The sequence below is a fragment of the Panonychus citri genome, unplaced genomic scaffold (assembly GCF_014898815.1).
Source record: "Panonychus citri isolate SS breed McGregor unplaced genomic scaffold, ASM1489881v1 Contig00140, whole genome shotgun sequence".
Taxonomy (NCBI): domain Eukaryota; kingdom Metazoa; phylum Arthropoda; class Arachnida; order Trombidiformes; family Tetranychidae; genus Panonychus; species Panonychus citri.
This window is the reverse complement of record NW_026515545.1, coordinates 1882693-1907477: the sequence shown is the minus strand read 5'-3', so window position 1 is coordinate 1907477 and position 24785 is coordinate 1882693. Positions and strand designations below refer to the sequence as shown.

General features: G+C 30.4%; 4 protein-coding genes across 4 annotated transcripts; all 4 read right to left on the bottom strand.

The window, feature by feature from the left end:
• Positions 1–3022: 3022 nt before the first annotated feature.
• On the bottom strand, positions 3023–3854 carry LOC128394976 (cuticle protein 16.5-like). Its single transcript, XM_053355358.1, has 2 exons — positions 3565–3854; positions 3023–3366 (listed from the first exon to the last, which is right to left on the bottom strand). Exons 1-2 carry the CDS (start codon positions 3755–3757, stop codon positions 3248–3250), a joined length of 312 nt encoding a protein of 103 aa, XP_053211333.1. The 5' UTR covers positions 3758–3854; the 3' UTR covers positions 3023–3247.
• Positions 3855–6429: 2575 nt separating this feature from the next.
• LOC128394975 (cuticle protein 16.5-like) lies at positions 6430–7322 on the bottom strand. Its single transcript, XM_053355357.1, is given in 2 exon segments — positions 6430–6715; positions 6718–7322. Coding segments are annotated over 2 exon segments (615 nt in total). The 5' UTR covers positions 7220–7322; the 3' UTR covers positions 6430–6602.
• Positions 7323–8661: 1339 nt separating this feature from the next.
• Positions 8662–20685, bottom strand: LOC128394774 (diuretic hormone receptor-like). The gene is made up of 12 exons (XM_053355142.1): positions 19564–20685; positions 18592–18717; positions 18046–18146; positions 17807–17907; positions 16701–16821; positions 15297–15459; positions 13549–13642; positions 13390–13462; positions 13230–13318; positions 11073–11205; positions 10263–10304; positions 8662–9461 (listed from the first exon to the last, which is right to left on the bottom strand). Exons 1-12 carry the CDS (start codon positions 19781–19783, stop codon positions 9042–9044), a joined length of 1683 nt encoding a protein of 560 aa, XP_053211117.1. The 5' UTR covers positions 19784–20685; the 3' UTR covers positions 8662–9041.
• A 2337-nt stretch (positions 20686–23022) lies between these two features.
• Positions 23023–24140, bottom strand: LOC128394537 (uncharacterized). The gene has a single exon (XM_053354859.1). The coding sequence runs from the start codon at positions 23961–23963 to the stop codon at positions 23154–23156; it is 810 nt and encodes a 269-aa protein (XP_053210834.1). The 5' UTR covers positions 23964–24140; the 3' UTR covers positions 23023–23153.
• Positions 24141–24785: the final 645 nt, after the last annotated feature.

Here is a 24785-nt window from a genome sequence, read left to right as displayed (position 1 = left end):
GTTGCTTTACACCATCAATTTGTGCCTCAATCTATGAAGGAGGAGGTAATGGTAATGATGGAGGGTAGTGATGGTTAATAATTCATAGTCTGGATATTGCTCAAGTTAATTCAAATTAAACAATTTAATTTACCAAAACATCATAAAAGCTCATCTTTTAAATATTTGGTTTCATCAATCGTGAGGCAAATTTGGGAGGTAATGGTAATCGTGTGGTACCAATGGCTGTGGTGAAAATATAAACAACGCAACTAACTCATCATCTTTAGTTAATTCAAATCATTACAATTCAACAAGTACGGGTAACTCTTGTTCATCATCATCTCTTACGGGTAATCAAGTCACCTCGCAGACTTGTTCAAATATTATTACTTTAACAACAACTACTACGGGTATGACTGTTGGCAGTGGTAATGGTAACCATCATCATCATCAACAACAGTCAAAGTAACAGCAACATCAAAAACAAGTAAATCAACAATTCGGGTGTGACAAAAGTACCTCAATCATCATCCTCGTCAGGACTTTTGAAACAAACAAATTAAAAGCACAACACACAATATATTTAACAACGACTACGGGTAATCCAATATACCTCATTTTTTTCTTGTCTTATAAACTCAATCGGTAATTCCCTAGGAAATACTTCTACTTCGTTTATTGACCTTTTAAATGGTCAGTGAACAACTCAAATGCTATTGCAACAAATTCGATTACGGGTATTGAATCGTCTTCATGTGCGTCATCTTCATTGTCATTGCCAACGGGACCTAGTCCATCAACATCAAGCAACATTTATAACAACAAAAAAACAACACTACGGGTCTTAAAGTACAACAATTTAATGCGCTAATCACAATAATATTCATACTCAATTAACTTAGTATCCTGGATATTTGGTATTCTCCTGGTAACCAATTTTTTTGAGCCTCATATATTATTGATAATCTACTGGTTATCGTTGGTAACAATTGACATGTAAATTGTCAACGTTGATGACAGCTTATTTCTAATTAACTTCTCAAACATAATTAACTGCATTTTGTGAATTATCTCTTCCTATTTCTCTTTCCATTCTTTAATCCTTTTCACCTCTTCCCTTGCTACCCTTTAATTGGGCTTAGTATCTTTTCATCTTTCTTCCCTTTCTCCTTAATCTCTCTCTCTCTCTCTCTCTCTTTACAATTCTTATAACTGTCCACACTACGGGTATCCTTAGGCAGAAGAAGCTAAAACGTCACATTCTGTGTATTCTTAATTTCAATATTCCTCTTCTCTTTCTATCTCTATCACTTTCATGCTTTTTCCCTCTTCTATATCTGCATGTGTCTTTCTAATTCAACGTATATATTAACTACTCTATTAATTGTTTCATCAAACTATTGACTTCAATCGATTACAATCAACTACACACACACACAAAGAAAACGAAAAAAATCATCAAAATACCTCTTTTTCCCTCTTCTAATTGTTATGATGACCCATTCCCACTTTCCCAAAGAAAACAAATTAATCAAAATAAGATCAAAAAATACATTGTTAATCTAGTGTCACCTAAGATGCAAGAAGAAAAGTTCTGAAAAAGTTCAAGAGCGTATGTATCCAATTGATTTTCTCTAATCGAATCATGTAACCAACTGATCAAATTAACTAATCAATTTCTTCTTTTACCTCTTTCTCTAGATTGTAACTCTTTTAACAAACCAACATAATTAATTGTTTCAACTTTTCAACTGTACGATGAAAAAAAAAACAACATCAAGAATGTTTGGATTGTCCAATTGTTTCGATGAAGGAAGATGATCACAAATTCGAGTTGATTGCCAAATACCAACAATTAAGCCTGATGATGTTTCACTTTTTGTTTGCCATTCGTTAATGTGACAATGACCACCAAACCGTAAACAAGATTAGGAATACAATTGATTATAATTAACGGGAAATTAACTCTTATATCCTGAATGATTTTTGGCTTCCAATCAACAACAATTAGCTAATCAACTTGCAATAATCATCTTACCATCAACAACTAATCAATCGTCAATCGTACAAATAGTTAAATAATTAATATCCATTGTGATTTAATCTTTTTGCTCTTCATGTTGACTAATTACCTCCTACATTTATAATTAATTACTTCTCTCTCTCTCTCTCTCCCTCTGTTAAGGTGCTAATTTGATTAATTAATTGTGATTAAGTTCTTTGTGATCATGATCATGTTTGTGATAATTTTACCTTTTCCTTTCTCTCTCTCTCTCTCTCTCTCTTTTCCCTTTCTTTTTTTATAATTTTCATTTCATCCAAATTTAATTGTCATTGATGATAATAGTGATTTAGTTATAACAATAAGCTTAACAGTGATTTAATACAAAATGAGAATTAGATTTAAATATATGATTAATTCATTTGTTTTTTTTTCTTCTTCACTCTTTCTGTTTTTCCCTCACAATTAAATCAATTGAAACCTAAATTGATTTAATTAAAAAAATTTCTATGGTACCTTAACTGTTAATCGTTGAAAGAAAACTAATCACTTAATCAACAATCAATTTTCAGGCAACAATCAAAATCTACTAATGTTTATCCTTATTACAATGTCAACAATTTCAAGGGAAAAGATTTAATTTCCATTGGTAAATCCTTAATTGTCTGTGGTTAATTTGAGAAACTTACAGTTGATTAATGATTAAGGAAACAAAAAACAAATCTAATTAACTCTCTATTGGGTATTAAATTTGTTTATTATTAACAAATTTAAATAATTAAATTTTGTCGATGTTAGTAAATTGTTATATCGACATTAAAAAAAAGTAACTAAAAGTATCAAATGATTAACGTTGTATTATAATTGATTAATTTTCTCTTAATTCCTTCCAACAAACAAAAAGAATCAAAATCAAAATAATCATCATCATGTTGATGGTTAAAATTTCATTATCACAATTAACTCAAATTGATCACAATTAATCTTGTTAATTACAATTGAACGCGAAAATTAATAAATTGAATTGGACATTTGAAGTTTTGTTTTTTTTTTGATAAAAAATAATTTTATTTCATTGCTGATGATAATCTGTTTGGATGATTAACTAATTAATCTCTAGATAATCCAGAGGAAAGATTAACATAATAATGGGATTACTATGTGTTGGGCTATTTAAATTTATATAAATCTAACTTGACTGTTTGAATGATTTGGTTTGTTTTTGGTTTGATTGTTGTTAAAACTGAACTAGAATTGATTAGTTTAACCGTAGATTGGGGCACCGTAAGCTGGGGCGAGGACTTTGCCGTAGACTGGAGCTCCGTATGTGGCGATTGGGGCGGCGTATTTAGCGACTGGGGCAGCGGCGTAGGTTGAGTAACCTGTGAGTAGATGAAAAGAAAATAATTAGCAATTAGATTTAGTTTGAGTTTGGAAAAGTTTTCACTTTCACTTTGGTCAAGTTTTGTTGGCAGAAAAAAAAGTTTCGAGTTCGAGTTCGAGTTTTAGTCCTCGAAACTTTGAAACTATGACTATCCGTTTAGCACATTATTGTAACTATCGTGGTTTTTTAGACTTACCGTAGCTGTAAGCGGGAGCGTGAGCGTAGGCAACTGGAGCGGCGACTTTAGCGACAACTGGGGCATGAGCGTAAGCAGCATGACCGTATGGGGCATATCCGTAAGCGGCAACTGGGGCAGCGAGGGCTGGAGCGTAACCAGCTGAAGCTGAAGCGGCGAGGATGGCGAAAACGGCAACGAAAAGAGCGTTCATTTTGGGTTTTGGTTTGGTTTTGGTGTTTTGGTTGAAAACGAAAAGAAAAAGTTTGATTTTAAACTGTTTGGTTTGTTGGATGATTAACAACTGATACTTTCAACCAACCAACTGACCACTTATATACTAAACCAATTCTTACGATGGGCGAGTCCAAAACAACGTCAATAATATTAATCAACAACAACAATCAAATTTGTAAGCAAATAACAAGAATCAACACCAACATCATCAGCACTATTAATCTTCAAATGGGTGGCTACAATAAGAAAAGAGAAACATTAATATTATCTGAACGTGCAAAAGAAAAGGTCCAAAAAAATGATCGTGTTCAACCTTCGTAGATAATGAAAACGATTAAAACCTTGAGACACTTTGCGATTACCCTAAGGCTATTTTTCGCTTCATTCTAGATTCTCTTTTCTCCATCGCCATTATCATCATCACCACCACCATCATCATCATCATCATCATCATCATTCTCATCATCAACCACCGTCATCATTATATCTCCTTGTACATCGTAAAAGATAATGAGACTTTCACTGGTTCCTTGAAATTCAGATAATAATAATATCGCTATTATCATGATAATCATCGCCACCATTATTAGCAAAACTGTAGTAACTATGATAGCCGAGTAGCGGTCATTTCATTACGGAAATTGTATTTGCCCACACCCAGAAAAACAAAGCTTAACCTTAAGCTCGTCGATTCTGCTTTTGTACATTTCAAGATCGTTTAGTTTTCCAGTTCGATTCTCACTTTCAAGTTTTCAGAATACTAATCATCTTCTCACTCTCTTTCTCTCTCCTACTTGTCTTCGTCTTCATTATCACTTTTCACTGTCCCAAAGTTACCTCAACATCAACTACGACGTTCAAGGTGCTAACGAACGAACGAAACTTTAACATTGGAAGAACTTTTTTTTCTTCTTCTCTTCTTTCAAAACAATTGTTTCTTTTCTCTTCATATTAATCTCAATAATCGTGTTCGCAACAATTAATACATTAACATAATCATCTTTATCCAATTCACATTATTCATCATCGTCATTTCGTTACAACGTTCAAATTATCATTCGATCCCAACGATTTTCAAGGTTATTCTAACGATATTAAGATTCGTTGATAGAAAACAACAAAAAATTACTTTTTAGATTTTCCATCAGATTATTTATTCTCATCAACAATTGTAATTTCTTGAAGACAATTGAGTTAATCACTTACCCAACCAATTAACATCTCATTGACTTTAATTGCAATTAATTCATCTTCTCACTAACCAATTGTTATCATGATTGAGATGATCGTGATTATTTATCATTGTTATTAAAATAGAAACAATTTATTAATAGCTTACAGTTTCATCATCAATTTATTACTCTTTCTGTGTAAATTGTTGATACAAAATCAATTTGATGATAACAATTAACTTGAAATCAAAAGTTTACACGATTTAAATGATGATCATCATTAAAATTCACAATGTGATTGGGAAATAATTTAAACCTCTAGGAGCTAATTAAACAAATCTGTTTACGTTTTTTCAAATGAACAATTAAATCAGCAAATTAAGGATAATCATGTTTACGATTTACAAATCATCTTGAGGTTTTTTAATCACAATTAACGGGTAGAAAATAAAAACAATAGTTTAATTGCAAAATCAAGGATAAAATCCTAATTAAATATCCAGACTTTATAATCTAAACTTAATCAACTTTCATATCGCCCACAATGATTAAGTTAATTGTTGCATTTACTTGGGTGTGTTGTTAATCATTTCTCTGATTAATTAGATTTATTAATTTTTGTTCAATCGTGATTAGTATTGACCATAAACTTTAAGAAAACTGTTTCTCAAATCAAACCTTTAATTTTATTGATTTAGTTTGTTATAAATTGTTGATTGTTGATTATCATGTTGCCCATTGATCGTTGATTGTTGTTAACTAACATTAATTTGCACATTAATCATGATTAATTTCAATAATTTAAGCTTATGTCTGGAAACAAAATGATTTGATTACAGTTTTTCAATTTTGCTTTTTAACTTCATTGATTGAATTGATTTAACTAAATTAATTGATGATTAAACTGATTGTTAATCTAAAGGAAACCAGTTTCATTTTTAAATCTAATCAGTTTCGTATCCTTGATCCAGTAAAAGTAAGATTGATTGACGATTATTAATTGTGACAATTAAGGTCTAAAATATCATGACCATTGGATTCATTTTGATTAACTTGTTGATTGATCAGATTGTAACAATTAAGTTTTGACAATTTAAACAATAACTCATTGGATTTGTAGATTTAATTTTACCTCAAATTGAAAATATTATTTAGAAATCAATAAAATTAATATTATTATCCAATGATTTTTGATTGCTGTTGGATTATTGTTAACAATCAAGTTAATTGCTTCAAGGTATTTTCAGTAATAATTAATTCAATTTTAAAAGTTGATATCAAGTTACATGATTTTCCTGAATGTTTGATTGTGATTTAGATTGACAGGATTGTGAAACAATTTAATAAAGTGATGATTGTTCAACTCGATAATTAAACTAATATGATTTTTGATCAGTTTGATTGAATTTAGAAATTAACAAGTTGCTGATTGTATCTGATTAAAGTTGAAATAAATGATTGGATCAACAATTAAGGATTTAGTTTTTTTTGGTGCAAAATCAAATTGAATTTGCAGATTTTTTTAATTTATCGAAACTTATTAAAGAAAACAAATTATTCAGAATCTCATTTGAAATTAATATAAAATTTTTAGCTCATTAATTAAGGTAGTTGACTAATTAAAGATTCTTACTAACGTTTTGTTATAATTTACTTCCATGGAGCGTAAGCAGGAGCGGCGTAAGTTGGACCTGAGATGACCTTTTGGTATGAGGCGACTGGAGCTGAGGTGTAAGCTGGAGCAGCATAGTGAGCTGGAGCATAAGCGGGGCAGCGTAGTGAGCTGGAGCGTATGATGGAGCGGCGACAACTTTGGTGTAAGCTGGGGCAGCAGCGTAAGTTTGGATTGGAGCTGGGGCAATGTATTTTTGGTATGTGGCAACTGGAGCGGTGTAAGCTGGTGCAGCGTATGAGGGAGCAGCTAAAACTTTAGTGTAAGCTGGGGCAGCAGCATAGTGAGCTGGAGCTGGTTGAACGTATTGGGAGAATTGGAAAGTTGAAACTGGAGCGGTGGCAACTTTGGCAACAGGGGCAGCGGCGTAAGCAGGGGCAGCGTAGTGAGCAGGAGCGGCATAGTGAGCTGAAGCGTAGGCTGGAGCGGCTAAGACTTTAGTGTAAGCTGGGGCAGAAGCATAAGTGGCTGGGGCATATGAAAGGGGAGCATGGTGTCCATAAGCGGGTGCACCAGGGTATGAGTAGCTGACTGGAGCTAAACCAGCTGAAGCTGAAGCAACAAGGAGTGAAGCGATGACAAAGAAAGCGTTCATTTTGAGTTAAGTTTTAATTAGTGATTTAAACTAAGACACAATTAGTAAATTGAACTGATTGATTTGATTGTTAAAAGCTGAATGATAATTTACTGATTGATCCAATTGCCTTTTATACTAATTCAAAGTTTTATGACAATTTGTCATTTCCACTAATTAAAGACAATGATAAAATCGAGGGTGGAGATTAAAACTATAATTAATTTATCGATATTGATTTAATTTAATTTTCAGGTTCACATTGCAGTGGGTTGTGGTTATTTTACAATTAACTAATCACCAAATATGATAATTAAATTTTCAACAGATAGTTATTGAATTGATATCGATATTGAACCTGAGCGTTTAATTGAAAATCGCCTGAAGCAATTTACTAAAAGACAAAGACAAACCAATTAAGCAATTAAACGTTTCATTTTGTAAAATGTATTTAAAATTTAATTAATTGCACAAGGGAAGTTACAATTAACAGTGATTGCAATTAACTGATTGCAATTTCGGACAAAATTAACATTGAACCCACAGCTGATCTGATTGATTAGTAACAATAAAAAAACTAATAATAATCAACGATTTTTACCAATTAAAATTGTTAATCAAATTGATTAACATTGAAAATTAAACTTGACTTGTTGATGTGCGAGTTAATTGTTGATAATCGTTCACAATTTAATTTAATTGCTTCAAGCAATTTAAACACTTTTCCTTTTACTTTTTATCTTTCCAGCAATTAACAAGCTCAACAAAAAAAAGAGGAAAAATTGATTACATGACAAAACTGAATTAAATTTAATTCTAACAATCAAGGATGAGAATTAGTATTATTATTATCTAATAAACATGGAAAAGTTAATTACTAATTAACAGATTTGTTAACTACAATTAAACTGTTAAACAATTTACCGTTAATTGTGTTAGGATAAACAATCAAATGTTGATAATTTGTAAATTGTCACCCAGCTGATTAATCAAATTAACCTTTATCATTAGTATCTTTTGATTGATTATCATTAACGTAAGATTTAAATATCATTAAGATGTTAATTGTTGATAGTAAAAGCAATCAAACACTGATACTGATCAGCATATAATTAATTGTTGATTGTAACAATTGATAAACAAACCACAATATCGATCCAACCATTAATTAAGATCAATTAATCATCTAAATGTTTTGCTAATTTAACTAAGATGAAGATGAGTTTTTTTTTGTGTTATTATTAATAATAATCAAGATTCTGATTCAAGAAACAATCAACTAATTGTTGACCACAATTTTTACAACTAATCAAATTTAATTGACAAGGTTAATTGTTCAACCATCAATACATAGTGATTTGATTTAACCTTAATCATGAAAAACTTTTTTTCTCAATTCTTGTAACATGATTACAGTAATTTAAATTTGTGTATAGATGGTTAATCATAACAATCAACTAACAACAACAATAACAATTAAATTGGACCAAGGTTGTTGATCTAAAATTGATTAGTAATCATCATTTTATTACATTAGATAATAATTTTGCTTAAGGAAATGTAATTAAATATATTAATCAACGTAGTAATTTGTTTCAATCTGTAGTGTTAAATAATTAAATAGTGATAGAAATGGTCATATAGTGTATTGATTAAGTTAATTGTCTTCATTTTCAGGCACATAGCAATTTAGTTTGGTTGAAGGAAAGGAGAATGATTAAATTGTTACATTGATTGTACAATTAAATAGCTTTGATTTAGGAATAAAAGTCTTCACTTGACGTCGTGATTAAGCTTAATTGTTGACTGATTGTTGGTAATTCTTGTGAGTACCTATCGATATCTACATCTTAAAGATACTCTTCATAAACATTTCGTTTGCTTGTTGATTTATCATAATTAGTTGATTGTTTACGGATGAATGTTGATGATTTGGCTTTACTATTTTTTGAGGGTTGGATAACCCGTTCACCTTTGGGGTCAATTTTGGCTGGACGATTGCGTTTGTAGGAGGAATCGGTGATATAGGTGGTAAAGGTGATAGAGAAGTTGACAATTCTCTTGATGAATTATAACTTGAGGTTGAATTGTAACAAGTTTGATTGTGATGATTAAATGACGAAGTATATTTCAATCGATATTCACTTTTTCGACCTCGACTTCGAGTTGAAAAGGTTCTATGAACGGGAAGTGGATAATCTCCATGTCTTAGTGTTCGTACATTTCGCCAACGTTCAATATGATATCGAAGTGAATTTCGAACCTGGAAAAAAAAGAACCAAACAAAATTTAGAACAATTTCCTATTCCAATTTATAATATAAATTGAATACTCGTCAATTAGTTAATTAAACTTCAGAAAACTGATCAATACAATAAAACCAATTTACTCTCATCCAAATCGATACGATCACTATCAAATTTTTTAATTGTGTCTCAATCTATTAATTGTTGATAAAATTACTACTCAATTGATACATTGTCTTGTATATTGATACTGTAAAAGGAGTTATAATATAACTATTAATCGCCTCAGGCAATTGATCTTATATTGTATATAATGTTACATGTAAGTGTGATAATCAAGTTCACAATTCAAGGTTATCATGAATATAATAATAATATCAGAGTGCTAATTTTTTCACTAATATCATCTTAAATTAGCTCAATGGTAAAATCCTAACTCAATCTATTAATATTTTAATGATCAATTGTTATCCGGTCAATTAATTTAACCCAATCAACTTGCATTACAATTAAACAAAATTGTTTGAAACAATGTTAATCATAAACATAGTCTATTAATAGTCACTGAGGGTATTGATTAAATTAACATGATAAATAATCAAATGTGAACGGCTATTGATTAATATTATTACCTTTAAGACTAACAATTAAGAGTCTGTTATAATACATAAAAGGTAATTACTGATGATTGATTAGATTTGGAATAATTTTCAGATCTAGTTAATTAATGTTCAACAAAATTTATTCAAACAATTAGAGTTAATTGTTAAGACATATTGCAATCAAAAGGAGCAACAGCAATTAGTAAATTAACTTACCTCTGAATTAAGAAAACAATATAAAACAGCAACAGTGAATCCCTGGGAAATTAACAATTAAAAAGATAAAAATATTAATAATTAATCAATTCAATTCTATTATTAACATTGTATGATTAACTAATCAAGGTCTTTCCTTAATCATTTCAAAGCTCCATGTAAATATTAATAAAATGATAATGGTCTTGATAATTGTTCAATGTTGGGATAAAATTTTCAGTTCAATTTGTGATTAGGCACAATTAAGTTCACTTTCAATTGTTAATCCAAATGGATTAATCAAATTGTGATTATCAGTAAAGATAAAAGTCTCCTTAATAACAATTTAAATTGTAATGAAATCGCCTTGTGTCTACATTGTAAACGTTTTTATTGGTAAAACCAATGAGCCTCAACAATTAACGATAATAATACAATATGATAACCTTGATAGCCTACATTTAGATTATGTTGCAATGAACACCCACCAATAGGTATTCAGTTTCAAAAGAATATCTTTTCTAAACAAAGTATCGTAATCAACTTGTTAATGGTCAAAATTTTTCTCCATTATTCTGTCCATTGTCTTGTTCCACAAGGTCCAGTCTAATCTAATTTCATTCTTATCCATGAGAATCAAGGTTTTCAGTTACATGAAAAATTCTTGACCATTGTTACTATTGTCAATTTGAAATTGGATTGTCCAAATAAAAGGGATCACCTTTGAACTTGACTTTACTCTAGTTGGGTTTTTTTTCTGGCTCACTTATATTGGAAACTGTCACTGGGATTGACCATTATTGTGGTGAATAAATTTGAATCACTTTTTACCTGAGTTGAATTGAGAGTTGCATGAATATAAGTGTAGATGATTTTAGCATTATTGGAATCAGGGGTTACCAAGAGTAAAATATAAGCAATGCCAAGAAGTGGGGTTAATACCAGCAAGGCTTTAACGGCTCTCCTGCTTAGCGAAAGTGAGAAAAAAAAAGTATCAGACAAAACTCTGAATTATCGTATTTACTTCATGAAAGAAAATTCATTTTATTCAGTTTACTATTCATTTAGAACCTTGTTATTATCATTGTGTGTCTATTGTAACGATTGTATTTCAGGTTTATCTCCATTCATCTCTCTCTCATTTCTCTCCCTCACTCACTTTTACTGAGTCCATGGAATTTTGAAAAAGCATTGACCATTGAATGACCATTTTATGAATTGATTATATTTACGACCTTGAGCTGTAATGATAAGTTTAGCTTCTTTTTCATTATGTTGATTTGAATCATTGAATTGAATGAACTTGAGATCGTTACAACGAAAGAGCCTCAAACTTGTTTTTCGCTTTGAAAATTGTTACTTTTCATTTCGTTACTTGTGCTACCAACTGGTGATAATTGATCAAGTTAATTGTTTACGTGTAATTGTAGCTAATTAAATGTCTAAATTAAGTGGCAGTAAATCATTTATCGCATTATTAACAATATTGGTTAGCATTTAATTGAGGAAATTGATTTATGTGCATGTGATTTGAAGTGAATTTTATGCTCACTTATCATGCAATCTGATTGTCATCAAAGTTTCATCACTTATATCTAATAACTTTCAGCTTATCGATTCATTAGTTTATCAATCGAAACGGAGAAATCTATTTTCCATGTTTTCTCATCATCAGTAAATGAAAATGTGATAGAACTTTTCGTTTGGCTTGTATTCGAAAAGAAACAAAATTCTAAAGGTTCGATATATTGATAGTTTATCATTTGATTTCGGAATAGAAATAATTTCGTTGAGAAATATTGATGAGAAAAGGAAACTACTGTTCACAACTACTAAAGTACTACTAACAATCAAGAAGAAGACAGAATTTGGACTGTGAGAAAAAAAATAGAATCAATAATTAGCCTGAGGCTAAGAAATTTTTACCATGGACATAAGTATAAACAAACGAAAAAATCACAGAATTTTTTTTCATTATTCTCATTCTCAATGTTATTCAACTTTTCGCCCTGAGCTAATCAATAGAACTTATCAACACCAATTTATTGATAAACTTTGATAGGAAAATCATGGTGATCATATCAATTGGTTCAATCGAACTTGAGCTTTCAAATAAAATCGCCCAAAGTTCAGATGATACATTTTTCCTCATCTCAACAAACTCAGAGTTGTTTCCATGAAGAAAAAAGGATTCATATTGATCCATGTTATCAGAATAGGGAACTATTGATATTTGTGTCAATGGAGATTAAAATTTAATTTAGACAGTAAATAGGGAATCAAATTTCACCAGATTATCTCGGATTGAAGTAATCACTTGAATAACAATTAGTTGTTTATCAGTCTAATCCTAATCCTCTTATTAAATCACCTAAAATTAGACATAATCTCAAGTCAAATCTTTCCTTCAATTGATTGTTTATCATTTGAAATCGACGAAGGAAAAAAAACTAAAACCAGGAAAAGGACGTAAACAGAATTGAAGGAATACAAATGATAGAGAAAAAAAAAGTTCAGTAACATGAGATGAGAAGGGAATTGAGATGAAAGATAAACATTGAAACCAGAATTTTACAATTGAGATTATCACACAATCAGGATTAGTATTGATTCATTTGTTTCCTCACAATTATCTCAATTACTGTAGCCAACATTGATCTCTGAAGAAACTAACTAATTATCATGAAATTAAATTCATCATTCATGATCACCTGGAGACTTTTTTGTTTCATTCATAATTAAAAGACACAATTGATCATCAACATAATATTAATAAACTCATTGCGATCAACTGAATCAAATTTAATCTCTAGGTAAACATGATGATTATACATATAAATAGTTGATTATGATCAGTAAATTGAGTTTCACTATCATCGTTGATAAACAATAAATCATCAGATTTAATATCAAAATGAATACATTGTTGATCAAACAATTAGTTGACAATAACAATGTTGAAAAAGGTTCTATCGTATTTATATTTACCGATATTGTTGAAATTCTTGTGAAGTTTCTGAGGCTCTTGTTTTGGTCACCAGAACGTAGATAACAACACCAAGGAAGAATAGGTTTACCTGGTCAAAGGTTATAAATAGTTTGTGGTCAGTAGAAGTACAAAGTTTCAATGATCAATACTGATACTCACTAATAGGACAATATATATTGGACAAATGTAGATCAGGTCGATAATATTAATTACCTGCCATGGACAATTGAAACTGTTGAGGAATAGATGAAAAAAAAAATTATCATCACCATGATGAAGATCAAATTTGTCAATAATATTTCGCATCATTTGGTTTACCTTTTTGATGTCACTGGTATTGAGTCTTCATCTTCCTGGTTTGGGTACAGGTATTTTATTGGTGACCAGAGAGTGACCAGAATAGCTGGAAAACCTAAAACAAAAATGAACCAGAAAAAGTGAAAACAATCAACAACAATTAACGTTAATCTTTTGATGAATTTTTTTTTACTCTCATCTATTTGAGATAAATTGTTAGCCATCAATCAATATCAAACACTTGATTGATCAATTGAGGGAAACAAGTATTAGATTCATGAGCTCAGAATTATGAAATTCATGAAGAGAAAGGGAGATAAATGTTGAATTATCATGAAGAGAGGCAAGGAGAAAGTTCCAAATGAATCACTCATGAGAATTGGGAGAAAGTTGTGAAATTTGATTTCTCAACAATTTAGATATTTGAGATTTACAATTTACGATAATTTAATGAATTAATTTTCAATTTTTGGTAGAAATCAAGTTACTCATTAGATAGACTTTAATTGTTCAAATGGGTAAGGTTAATTGTTTCACTTGTTTGTATGATTAACTGTTGAAATTAGGGAAATTGATTTAGTCTTTTATTGATCCATAATCTACTGATTAACCTTTAATCCTCCAGATATCATATTAGTTTAATCATTTAATGGGTACGATGATCAATACACTTGGACTAATCATCTCTATCTGTAGCATTAAACAATTAGGTTGATCATTTTTAATCTTAACCATACAAAAGTTAATCATATCAGTTAATCTTAACCACATGATTAGCTTATTGATTAAACGTTAAAACAATTTAATTAAATTATGTTCAAGATGTTTAAGAGATGCGTCATTGATTCACTTGGATACGCAATTTAATTAATGGCTAATTGTTGAATACCTTTATCTCTTTGTTTAATTGTTGCAATATAATCAAGAGAAAAGTCAATCGTTGATATAATGAGAAATAATTATCTTAGGAATTGACAATCAATTGTCCTTTAATTGTGTCTCCTTGTTACTTGCAATTTAGAGTTTAATTGTTGTGAAAACAAAACATTGTTGATATTTCCATGCTTGAACTGATCATGATTTAAAAATTTCGTAATGAATTACCAATGATTATTGATCGTGAAAATGTTGATTAGATTTGTGATTTATTCTGATAAAATTGTTACCTTTTCCCAATAGAACACAACAAACTGATGTGCTGACAAGTTAATTGTTGAAACTACCTGTTGATAAATCATGAAAATATATTGGATTCGAACCAGATAGTTAATCAACTTGGTGTTAATCAATTGAAATACTTTTGGTGATTTGCTAATACACATGAATTATCATTTCGTTCATCATGATAATGATCATAGTTTCATAATATTCACTCATTATTGTGCAATAACAAAAAAGGATTTTTCTCTTTTTCTTTGAACAAAGAGTTAAAGATTATCAGAAAAAGATAATGAGAAAGTAACAGGAAACTTGGAATGAATTATATGTTATCCAGATAATCATGACATGGAAGGAAGAACATGAAGAATAGGAAATATTAGAGAAAAATAAAAAAAGAAGAATGAAAGAAACACCTAATAAAAGAATCGGAATCAGATGAGAGAAGTGAAGAGAAAGTGAGACGAGAGAGAGAGAGAGAGAGAGAGAGAGAGAGAGATAAAGATTGAGAGTCAGAACTTTTCATGAATAAGATCCAAAAGTATAATATATAATCTTTGATGAAATTGAAGGTTCGTAGGTGGATAAAAAGTGGGAAATTAAAGACTCACCCCAACCTATGAGTGAGAATAGGATTACGTTGATTCTTTCGATGCTGAAGGTTCGAACCACAAGTATGTACAAATAAAGTCCTTCCAAGAACATCCAGAAAAAACTGGTCGCTGTGAAATAGGTTAAAAGGATGTACAAGAAACAGACACCATGAAATGAAATCTGAACAGAGAAAGAAAACGAAAAAGATTAAACAAAATTAAAGTTGAGAGCTCTTATAGTTAATCAGATTCTTGCACTGGTCAAGGTAATGGTCAAGTTTTAACAACGATCCACACGAAGAGCATGCCAATAGACATTGGCTATGGAAGTCTATTATTATTCTCTTATTTTTTTCTGAATGATGATAAGATTTCGTTTCTCTTTTATTATCCAATCAACAACAGGTAAATAATGATGAGAATCAAGATGATAATGATCATGCAACTTGTTGTACTTGTGGCAAGGATAAGGTAGATGGTTATGTGTCTTCAGATTATCATTTATATTGCGAAACTTTTTCAAATTTTGATTCTGATTCAACTAATATTTACCCTGTTACCCTGAAAAATATTTCCAAATAGTTACATTGTTATCAAGGGTATCTCGTTTTATTTGCTCAATAAAAATGGACTTTAACTAATCCATATTAAAGCTCAATGGTGAAAACTTAAATTTTGTAATTGCTTATTTGATTGACCTTTGTGCAGACTCACTCAAAGGACAAGTAATTCAATTTATTTCTCAGAGTAATCAATCAAAATATCTCATGTAATATACATCGAATCAATCTTTTAATCAAATTTCGATGGTTAAAAGGCTCAAATCACATTGATTTCCAAGGAAAATGCTAAATTAAAATTTTCTATGGTAAAGTTTAGCGTTATGTATGAATGAGGTAAAAAGTTTTGGGAATTGTTCATTTCCTGACTGTCAATTTTCACGAATTAAACTATTGAATTGTCCATGGAAAAGAAAAATAAACAAAAACTAAACTTTCTGATAAGTTTTCCTCTAATAGTGATATTTTAGTTTTTCTTTCCTCCTCTCACCATGGAGATGTTATCATGATAAATCCCTGAGAGTAATGAAGATAATTTTATGATGATTATGGAATCATTCAACAACAAGTTAAGTTGCTAAATAGTGAAAGTGATGATTATAATTAGATTGTATTAATGTTACATGTCACTTTATGGTCACTTGATTACAAGTTAATTCAATGGTGAAAGGTATCAATTGGTTGATCAAATTGAATGACAAGAGATGACGAAATAGAGAGAGAGAGAGAGAGAAAGAGAGAGTAAATTTCTGCTCATCAAAATATCAATCAAAGTGATAGTAACTATAATTAACCCAAATAATTGACATGATAAAACGAGATTAGATAATTGGATGAATCTTAATCTGATTAAATCATTTACCTTGTAAGCAGCAACCAAAGAATTATCCTGAAGTGTAGCAGTTGCGATCCATGTTAGAGCGTGAAACATGTAAGATAACATGAGATTTATATGTATTGTATTCCGAATACATCGTAAGTCTCTAGTAAACAAGGTTAATGTTCATGGTAAAGATGAGGAGAATAAGGAAGATAAAATATAATGAGTGAAAGTGATGATAGAGATTAGAAAGGAAGGTAGAAATTAATTGAATAAAAAGTGAGAGGACAAGAGAAAGGTAAAGTTCTGGTTTCAAATCGAATTGAGAAAAAATAATATTCTCATGAGAAATGGTAATTGTTCAGAAAGGAACTCGAATATTCTAAGAAAATTTTATATTCTCTTGTATATTATTATCTTAGATTCATTTGCATCTTCTATGAACGCTCAATCCTTTTGCTTTTTTCATTCTTCACCAAGTGTCGTTTTATCAATAGAATTCACTTAGTTCTATGTTCTGACTATTTATCTTTATCACTTTGATTTTCGTTCTCTAATCATTAAATCGAAAAGTTCTACGACTAAAATTCGAACTCTAATTGTTTTCTTTTTCTTCTATTAATATCACTATTCTAAATTCTTTCAAGGTTTATCGCCTGAATTTTATTTACCATTTCATTTATTAATCAACAGGAGGCCGAACTCATTACTTATTCAGAATTCATTCTGTTCATGTAGATAAAAACTCAGCCAATTAGTGAAAAAAGGTGAATCAATAACAGAATTAGCTTGATTACTAACTGATTAGTTGTTAAACTTAATCAAGGATCATAAGAAAATCTCCCAAGTTTTATCTCATCTAATGAATTGTCTGTTTGGATCTTTCCATGGTTCTCTGACGGAAATAATTTAGATAAATATGAAATTCGATGAATGCAATTCGATATATTCTAGAAATGTAATTGAAAAAGAAAATATAATTTCTCTTTGCCCGGAAAGTTTTCTATCTTTAGTTGATTGTATTCATCAAATGTTCAGAGAAAATTGAATAAACAATGAACAAGTATCAGTTTTTATTTACACTCTCTCAGAATTGAAGATAAGATAATTCTGATGATTCTGTGGATTATTATCATATGTATACATACTTAAAGGTTAGTAATATCCCCAAGGCAATGAACAGAGCTACGATTGATAATCCATAACCAAAATAATACACAACTGAAGCATCGGAAAGATCAGTGATTTCCTATTAAAAGAATGGACCAAATAGACACCAATCAGATTAATTGATTAGTAAACATTAACAAGGTCATACTGATTAATATGTAAACAATTGAATCGGTTACGGTTTAGATTGACCAACACTGATCAGCAATTAACTTACGTTAAAATTTTGGGTAATTTCTTGAGTCAGTGCTTTACATTTGGTGTAATCAGATTTTCCAGCCCAAAAACCGTTCGGAAGACACATTCGAGTAGCATTTTCTTTATGGAATTAAAAATTGAAATAATTAGCAAACAATACGATTAATTAGTCAGGTTGATTATGGAGAAGAAAAAATTACAATAATCAATCAGTTAATTATCTTTTTCTGCTTATCTGGTTGATTGTTCACTAATCAAATGCTTAAAGCTCAAGAATCAAAGTAAACATTTGATATTTGATTTTGACATAATCAAATAAAGTTGCTTGAGTAAATCATGATTAAACTAATAATAAATTAGTTGATAATAATGTAGATTTTGGTATAAAATCAAATCAAGTTAATTACAAAGTGTCATTATTGATCAGATGAAATAATGTTAATTAAAAAAAAAGTTCGTTCTCAAGACATTATTCAGATTGAGAATTCTCATTTTTTTTTTGGTAAATTTTTTTTCTTTGCTCAAAATTATCGAGACAATTAGTTAATTGTTGTTTTTTACTTACGATTGGTATCATAAGGTACTTCATTTAATTCAGCAAAACAAGGAATCACAGCAATGTCATTGGCGAGGGTCAAAGGCCAACAAGAGATCCGATCCCATGTTGGTGAACAATATATTTTACCATCAACTGTTTAGGATAACAATTAAATCACATTCAAGGTTAACTATTATTAATAGATTTTCAATGTAAATTATTAGTTATGATGATTAACTGTAACTGTTTCAACTGTTAGAAAAGGTCAGAAATGGTTAATTTAATTGTGGGTTAAATGTTTCCGGTTCAACGTTGATTAACAATTTGTACATTGTGTATGTTGATTAAGTTGATTATTATCGTCACATTGAGAGGAAAGGTAATTAGATTTGATTGTAAGTGACTTTACAATTTAATCAATTGTTACAATCAAGTCAATCATTTGAAACACTTTTTTTTCTGGTCAAGTGAAAAGTTCAACTTTTTTTTCACAATTTGATAAACTCAATTGTTAACAATAATCATTTTGAAAATATATTGATTGTAAATTTAATCTTCTTATCAAAATTGAAACAATTCAATTGATTGTACTTGAGTAAATTGATTAATGTTTAACTGATTTTGTATCAATTCAATCAATAACCTTTCATGTTAGATAAAATTAATTTCATCTCAATTTTTCAAATGATGAAAATGAAAAAAAAATCTAATCACAGTTGAGAAACAATTAAATCTTAGGATCATTGATTAGTTAATTGTGATTTTGCAATAGATGTACGATTAACACATTTAATTAAATCTCATCTAATACTCAAATACAAGTTCATCATATTATCTTGAAACAATTTAATTGAATCACACAATCACACAGGTTAATCTAGTTCATTTGCTACTAATTACAAGCTTAATTTATTGTAACAATTCAGGTTCAGATCTAAGACTTGCTAATTTAATTGTTTACTCATATTGGATTAATTTAGAGGAATTAAAGTTAATTACCTTCAATTGGTATTGTTTCACTTGAAATGAGAGACAGTCCGTTATTATTATTGTTATTATTGTTATTATTATTACTATTATTGTTAATTGTATTACTACAATTAGCTGGATCATCAGCAATTTCATTGAGTATCTCTGAAGTATTGTAATCAATTTCATAATTAATTTCATTTGATTGTAAACTTGTATATGAACTATAAATTAAAAACAACCATGACATTATTGTAATTACAATATGTTTCACAATGTGTTGCACTGATTAACTTTAATCATCAACTAATCACAATTTAAGAAAAGTTTTTCAAACAATTAAATTCGTGTAACGTAAAAGCAACAAGTTATTATCCAGAAATCATGGATTGGAACACTGATAAAATATTGATTGTTTCACTTTATTATCAAAAAATTCACTCATTAATATTACATAGATTGTGGGATCCATCAAGTGATTTGATTACAATATTATTTTAATTTTTACACAGAATATAAAATGACTAATTAATCAACAGAAAATATCTCAATGGATTCGAATTCTTTTTTTAGCATTCTTTTCATCAGAACTGATAATTCTTCAGGTTTCAGTTGGAAAGCGATAAATGTTATAACTCAATCGATGTACCAGGAGATTTACTCATATGCGCAAGTCATGATGATTTTCCTGAATATAATCAATTGAAATTCTGGTTTACCATTTCAATGTAATCTCAGTGGGATTTACAGGTAGCTTTTTTTCAATTGAATTTAAATCCATAATTAGACCCATGTTCTAAAGAGTGTAACGGTTAACTCTAGACAAAATCTGAAACCAACCAATAGAGCATCTTGAGATCTTACAACCCGAGGTCGGCGATCAGATCAGTTCGAAGGTCATCCTTTATCTTATTGAATAAGTTCCAAAAAGGTGATAACCAAGAGATAATATTAGGATGATCAGAAAGTTTTGCAAGAAATTTGATTGTTGTTTTACAATCAATTTTATTTAAATAAACGCCTAATTCAATCAACGAAATAATCACCATTTGAAGCAATAGCTTTTTTCCATCTATTTGGTAGATCAAAAATACCTTTTGAATAAAAGGCCTGCGTTTTCGAGGCCAAATAAGATTGAAACGCGTTTTCAACATCGACTCGATTATCGAACTTTTTCCCATTGAAAAAATGTTCAATTGACCTGAAAAGGTGATAATCAGACTGAGCAAGGTCAGGAGAGTAAGGTGGATGAGTTAATAAAGTCCAATTTAGGTCCAAAATTTTTTGTCGGGTGGTTGAAGCAATGTGAGGACGAGTATTATCATGAAGATAAAAAACATTTTTTCTATTGACCAGCGCTGGACGTTTTTTGATTAATTCGACCTGAACTCTGGTCAATTATTCACAGTAAAGTTGACCTGTTACTGTTTGACCAGGTTCGAGAAGTTCCCAGTGTATTGGTCCTTTACAGTCCCATCAAATAAAAAGCATGCCGGCCGAATGATTATTCCAATTGGACGCAACATTTTAATAAAGATAGATTATAGTTGTTCGAGAGACACTGAACTTTTCAAAAGGGTTTTCGATGTCAATGGATTGTCCGGTTTAAGTTATTCACAGAATGATATTTCTGAAGAGTAGTAGATATGTACCATGACGTGAAAGAGGAGGAGTCACATCATGCTACCCCGAATTAAAGAATTATTAAAAACTAAAATTAATCAAATTCATTTATTTGAGGAGCCAAAAATCGTCATCATCATCTCTTTTCCTCTTCGAGGAGACAAAATTTTCCCTCTCGCCTTCTTCGTCTGATTCTGACCATGAGTATGAAGGTGAACTCATGGTCAGAACTTAATTCAACAGTGAATTCTGGATCAGGAATGGAGAGAGGAATTTTAAAATCGTCCTCTTCGCTTCGAGGTCGATAAGGCCAAAAATAAGATCACTTGAGGGGTTCGTGGTGATGGAGTCACTTGAGTCGGTGGTGACGGGATCACGGGTGTTGATGGCTGATGTGATGGAGTCGCTGGTGGCGAAGGAAACGCCGATAATGTTGCTGGTGTTGGTGGAGGTGTTTTTGTTAACTTTTCTTTTGGGTTCGGTTGAAACTTTTAGTTAAGAATGAATTTCAAGTCTTTTAAGAATACGGATAATTATGATTTATTACAATGAAAAAATTATTATATCAATTATTAAGCATGAAATCTTTCTTGTTCTTGGTGGTGATGCGGATGATCTTCCATTGTTCCAAACCAGAGATTTTTTATTAGAGTGGATGACCAAGTTTGTAAAGTGGCAGTACGAATTAACAAATCCAACTTTTTAAGACAAATGAGGTTAATGGAATTCCTTTTCGAAAATCAATTCGAGATTAGTGAAATGCCGAATTTCCACCAAATAAATCACTGTGACCTGAAAACAGAAAATAATTTTATTATTATCATAGATAAACATTCCTCTTTATATTATCAACAGAATGCATAGTTACCTTGTTAATTTAATATGTCTGCAAACCAATGTACACCTCATTGAAATTGTCTGTGTTGCCCAGTTTACGAATGATCTTTTTCATCAACATGGGACAACCTGGTGGTCATCGCTCATAAAGCAAGCCAAAAGTCATGCAACAAATATTGATTAAAGCTCTTGGACAATTTCCAATATGGCCAGGGCTTCCACATAAGTGACATAATCTTACTGCTCCACAATCGTGACCGGTGGGGAAACGACCTTTGCAGGTCCAACAATGGTAAACATCCACATGATTGAATAAGATCTTTCTCATCCAAACTTCCCTTCATTTCTTAATTAGAAACAATAATCAAAAGAAAATGTAACAGAAAAATTAGAACTTGAACAAATTAAAATTTCCCTTTGAACACAATAATTAAAAAGAGATAAAGAATTAAAATTTAATAAGACAATTTTTATTCTACTTACTTGACTTCAAGAGATATCTCACCACCTCTCTTGTCACAACCAAAACAATTAAGGTCTTCCGACCGTATACTAAACTTTCTTTATAGTTGAAATTCTCAATTGGGTAACCAAATGAATCAGCAAGAAGGTCACAAATTTGTTTATCAGTAGCATCGTGATCGGTTTCTGGTCTATAAAAAAACACCTCCAAACTATCAACAGGTTCACGTTGTATTGGTAAATCGATGTAGCTTCGACTTCTCAATAATTCGTGTAAACGAGGGACTGAAGCACGATAAAGATTGATCCTAACACCATCACCCTCAATTACAACAAGAGATGGAATAGCTATTAAGGCAAAGAGAAGTGAATCTTCTTTTAAACGCTCAAGAAACAAGCTAATGTTAGCAATTTGAATGTAAATTATTAGTGATCGTGAGTTTTTTTGTTTCTTAATCATAACAATTGACCAGATTGATTGGCCACAAAAATTGATATCAAATCAAAATTGAAAGTATTGAATAAATTGAGAAAAGTATATCAATTAATATGATAAATTACTAAATGTAATCGGTGGAATAAGTTTATTATTAATGTTCGAAAGTTCAAAAAATATAAAATCCCGGTTATTGGAGATTACATCAAGTTAATTGTTATGAGTGTTAGGAATTCATTGGATTAGTATTGAAATTGAAAACCTATTTCAAAGTATCTGGATTAATGCCCAAAGTGATTGAAGTTTTGAAACTATTTCCATGGGCGATTAGATCAAGAACAGTTTCGTTACCATGATTAATGTAAATACCATCGTTTTCATTAAGAACTAAAAATTGGTTGTTCTGTGAATAAGGGTCAACCAGTTTAAGTTCATAGGGTAATTCACGGTGGAAGAAAAGTTGACCAACATATAGTAGGTCACTTCCGGAGGTTGTATCTTGAGGATAAACTTCAACATGAACATGTAAACACCGACCAGTATACCAACCAGGCATAATTGTCTTGAAATGAACTTGACCATTGGCATCGGTCACCTGATAACCTCGACCGAATCGTGACTTATTGATTGGAGTTGGTCGACCTCGTAGAAACCCTGGATTACCTGGTCCTCCATGGTCAAGTTTGTCCAAATTTTTCGACCCCTCACCAGTTTGATCACCATTATCTACTCCCGAATACATACCCATGGCATTTGCATGCCAAATGTGAACATACATGTTACTCAATGGATTACAATCATTGGAATTAACTAATTGGATTGTTAAATTGAATGGAATACCAATTTGATCATCAGCTAAATTAGATCGCTCTAAATCATCAGGTAAGAAATAAGGTCCTTCAGTGTTGAAAGCTGAAAGGACGCACGAGTGTTGATTAGCTTCTCGCTTGTATTTAGCACAATTGACCACTGTCCGGTCGTGAGCCAAGTATTTACCTGGACGATCATGATGATCACCAAATGAAACACCAACAAAAGACAATAAAACACAGGTAAATACTAATTGAAACATAATTAACTTTGTTTCCTCTTGGATAAAAGTTGGACAATTTAAATGTATTATTAGCAATTGACACTTTATAATTAATTCAGCTCGTTGGTTTGTTTATTAACTTGATCAATGATTCTGCTCATTCTTATATATTCATGTAAATGTATCAATTAGCACTATAAAATCATTACACAATTTATCATGATAATGAATCTAAATCGTAACAATCAGTTGTGACAGTTAATTTATAATCGAATCAATCTCTTTAATTAGTCTAATTCTCATTGAATAATAATATTAATTTAACAATTATCTTTATCTTATCATATTTTCAATGTCTCTTCAGATTAGTTTGTATTAGTTATTTGGTTTATTATTGTTCATTAGGAATTTTATCAAATTAATCTTGGATTAATTGTTGATTAATTAAATACGTTGTTGGGAGTTTTTCATCTATTATGTATCGTTAGTTAATTGTTGTTTACGTAAATTAAATTTACATTACCTAATACATAATCAGTTGACATGTTTGCCTAAATTATGATCCCTATGTAATTATAAAACAATGGTGAAGAAATTGTTTAATTGTGATAAAGTTAATTGTTGAATACCAATTAACCTTGTTTCATTTCTTTCATATCCTTAATGTAACATGAATAGATTTATTCAATTCGGAGACCACCGAATCCAGAAACATCCTTTTATTAAGTAAAGAGTATTTTGTCAAGTTTCCAATAAGTTTTGTCATGAATAAATTTCTGTCTTGAAATATTCAGACCTCAGACTCGAGTTATATGAGTTTAAGTGATACTCAATTGTCATATTTACATGGGCATTAGATGG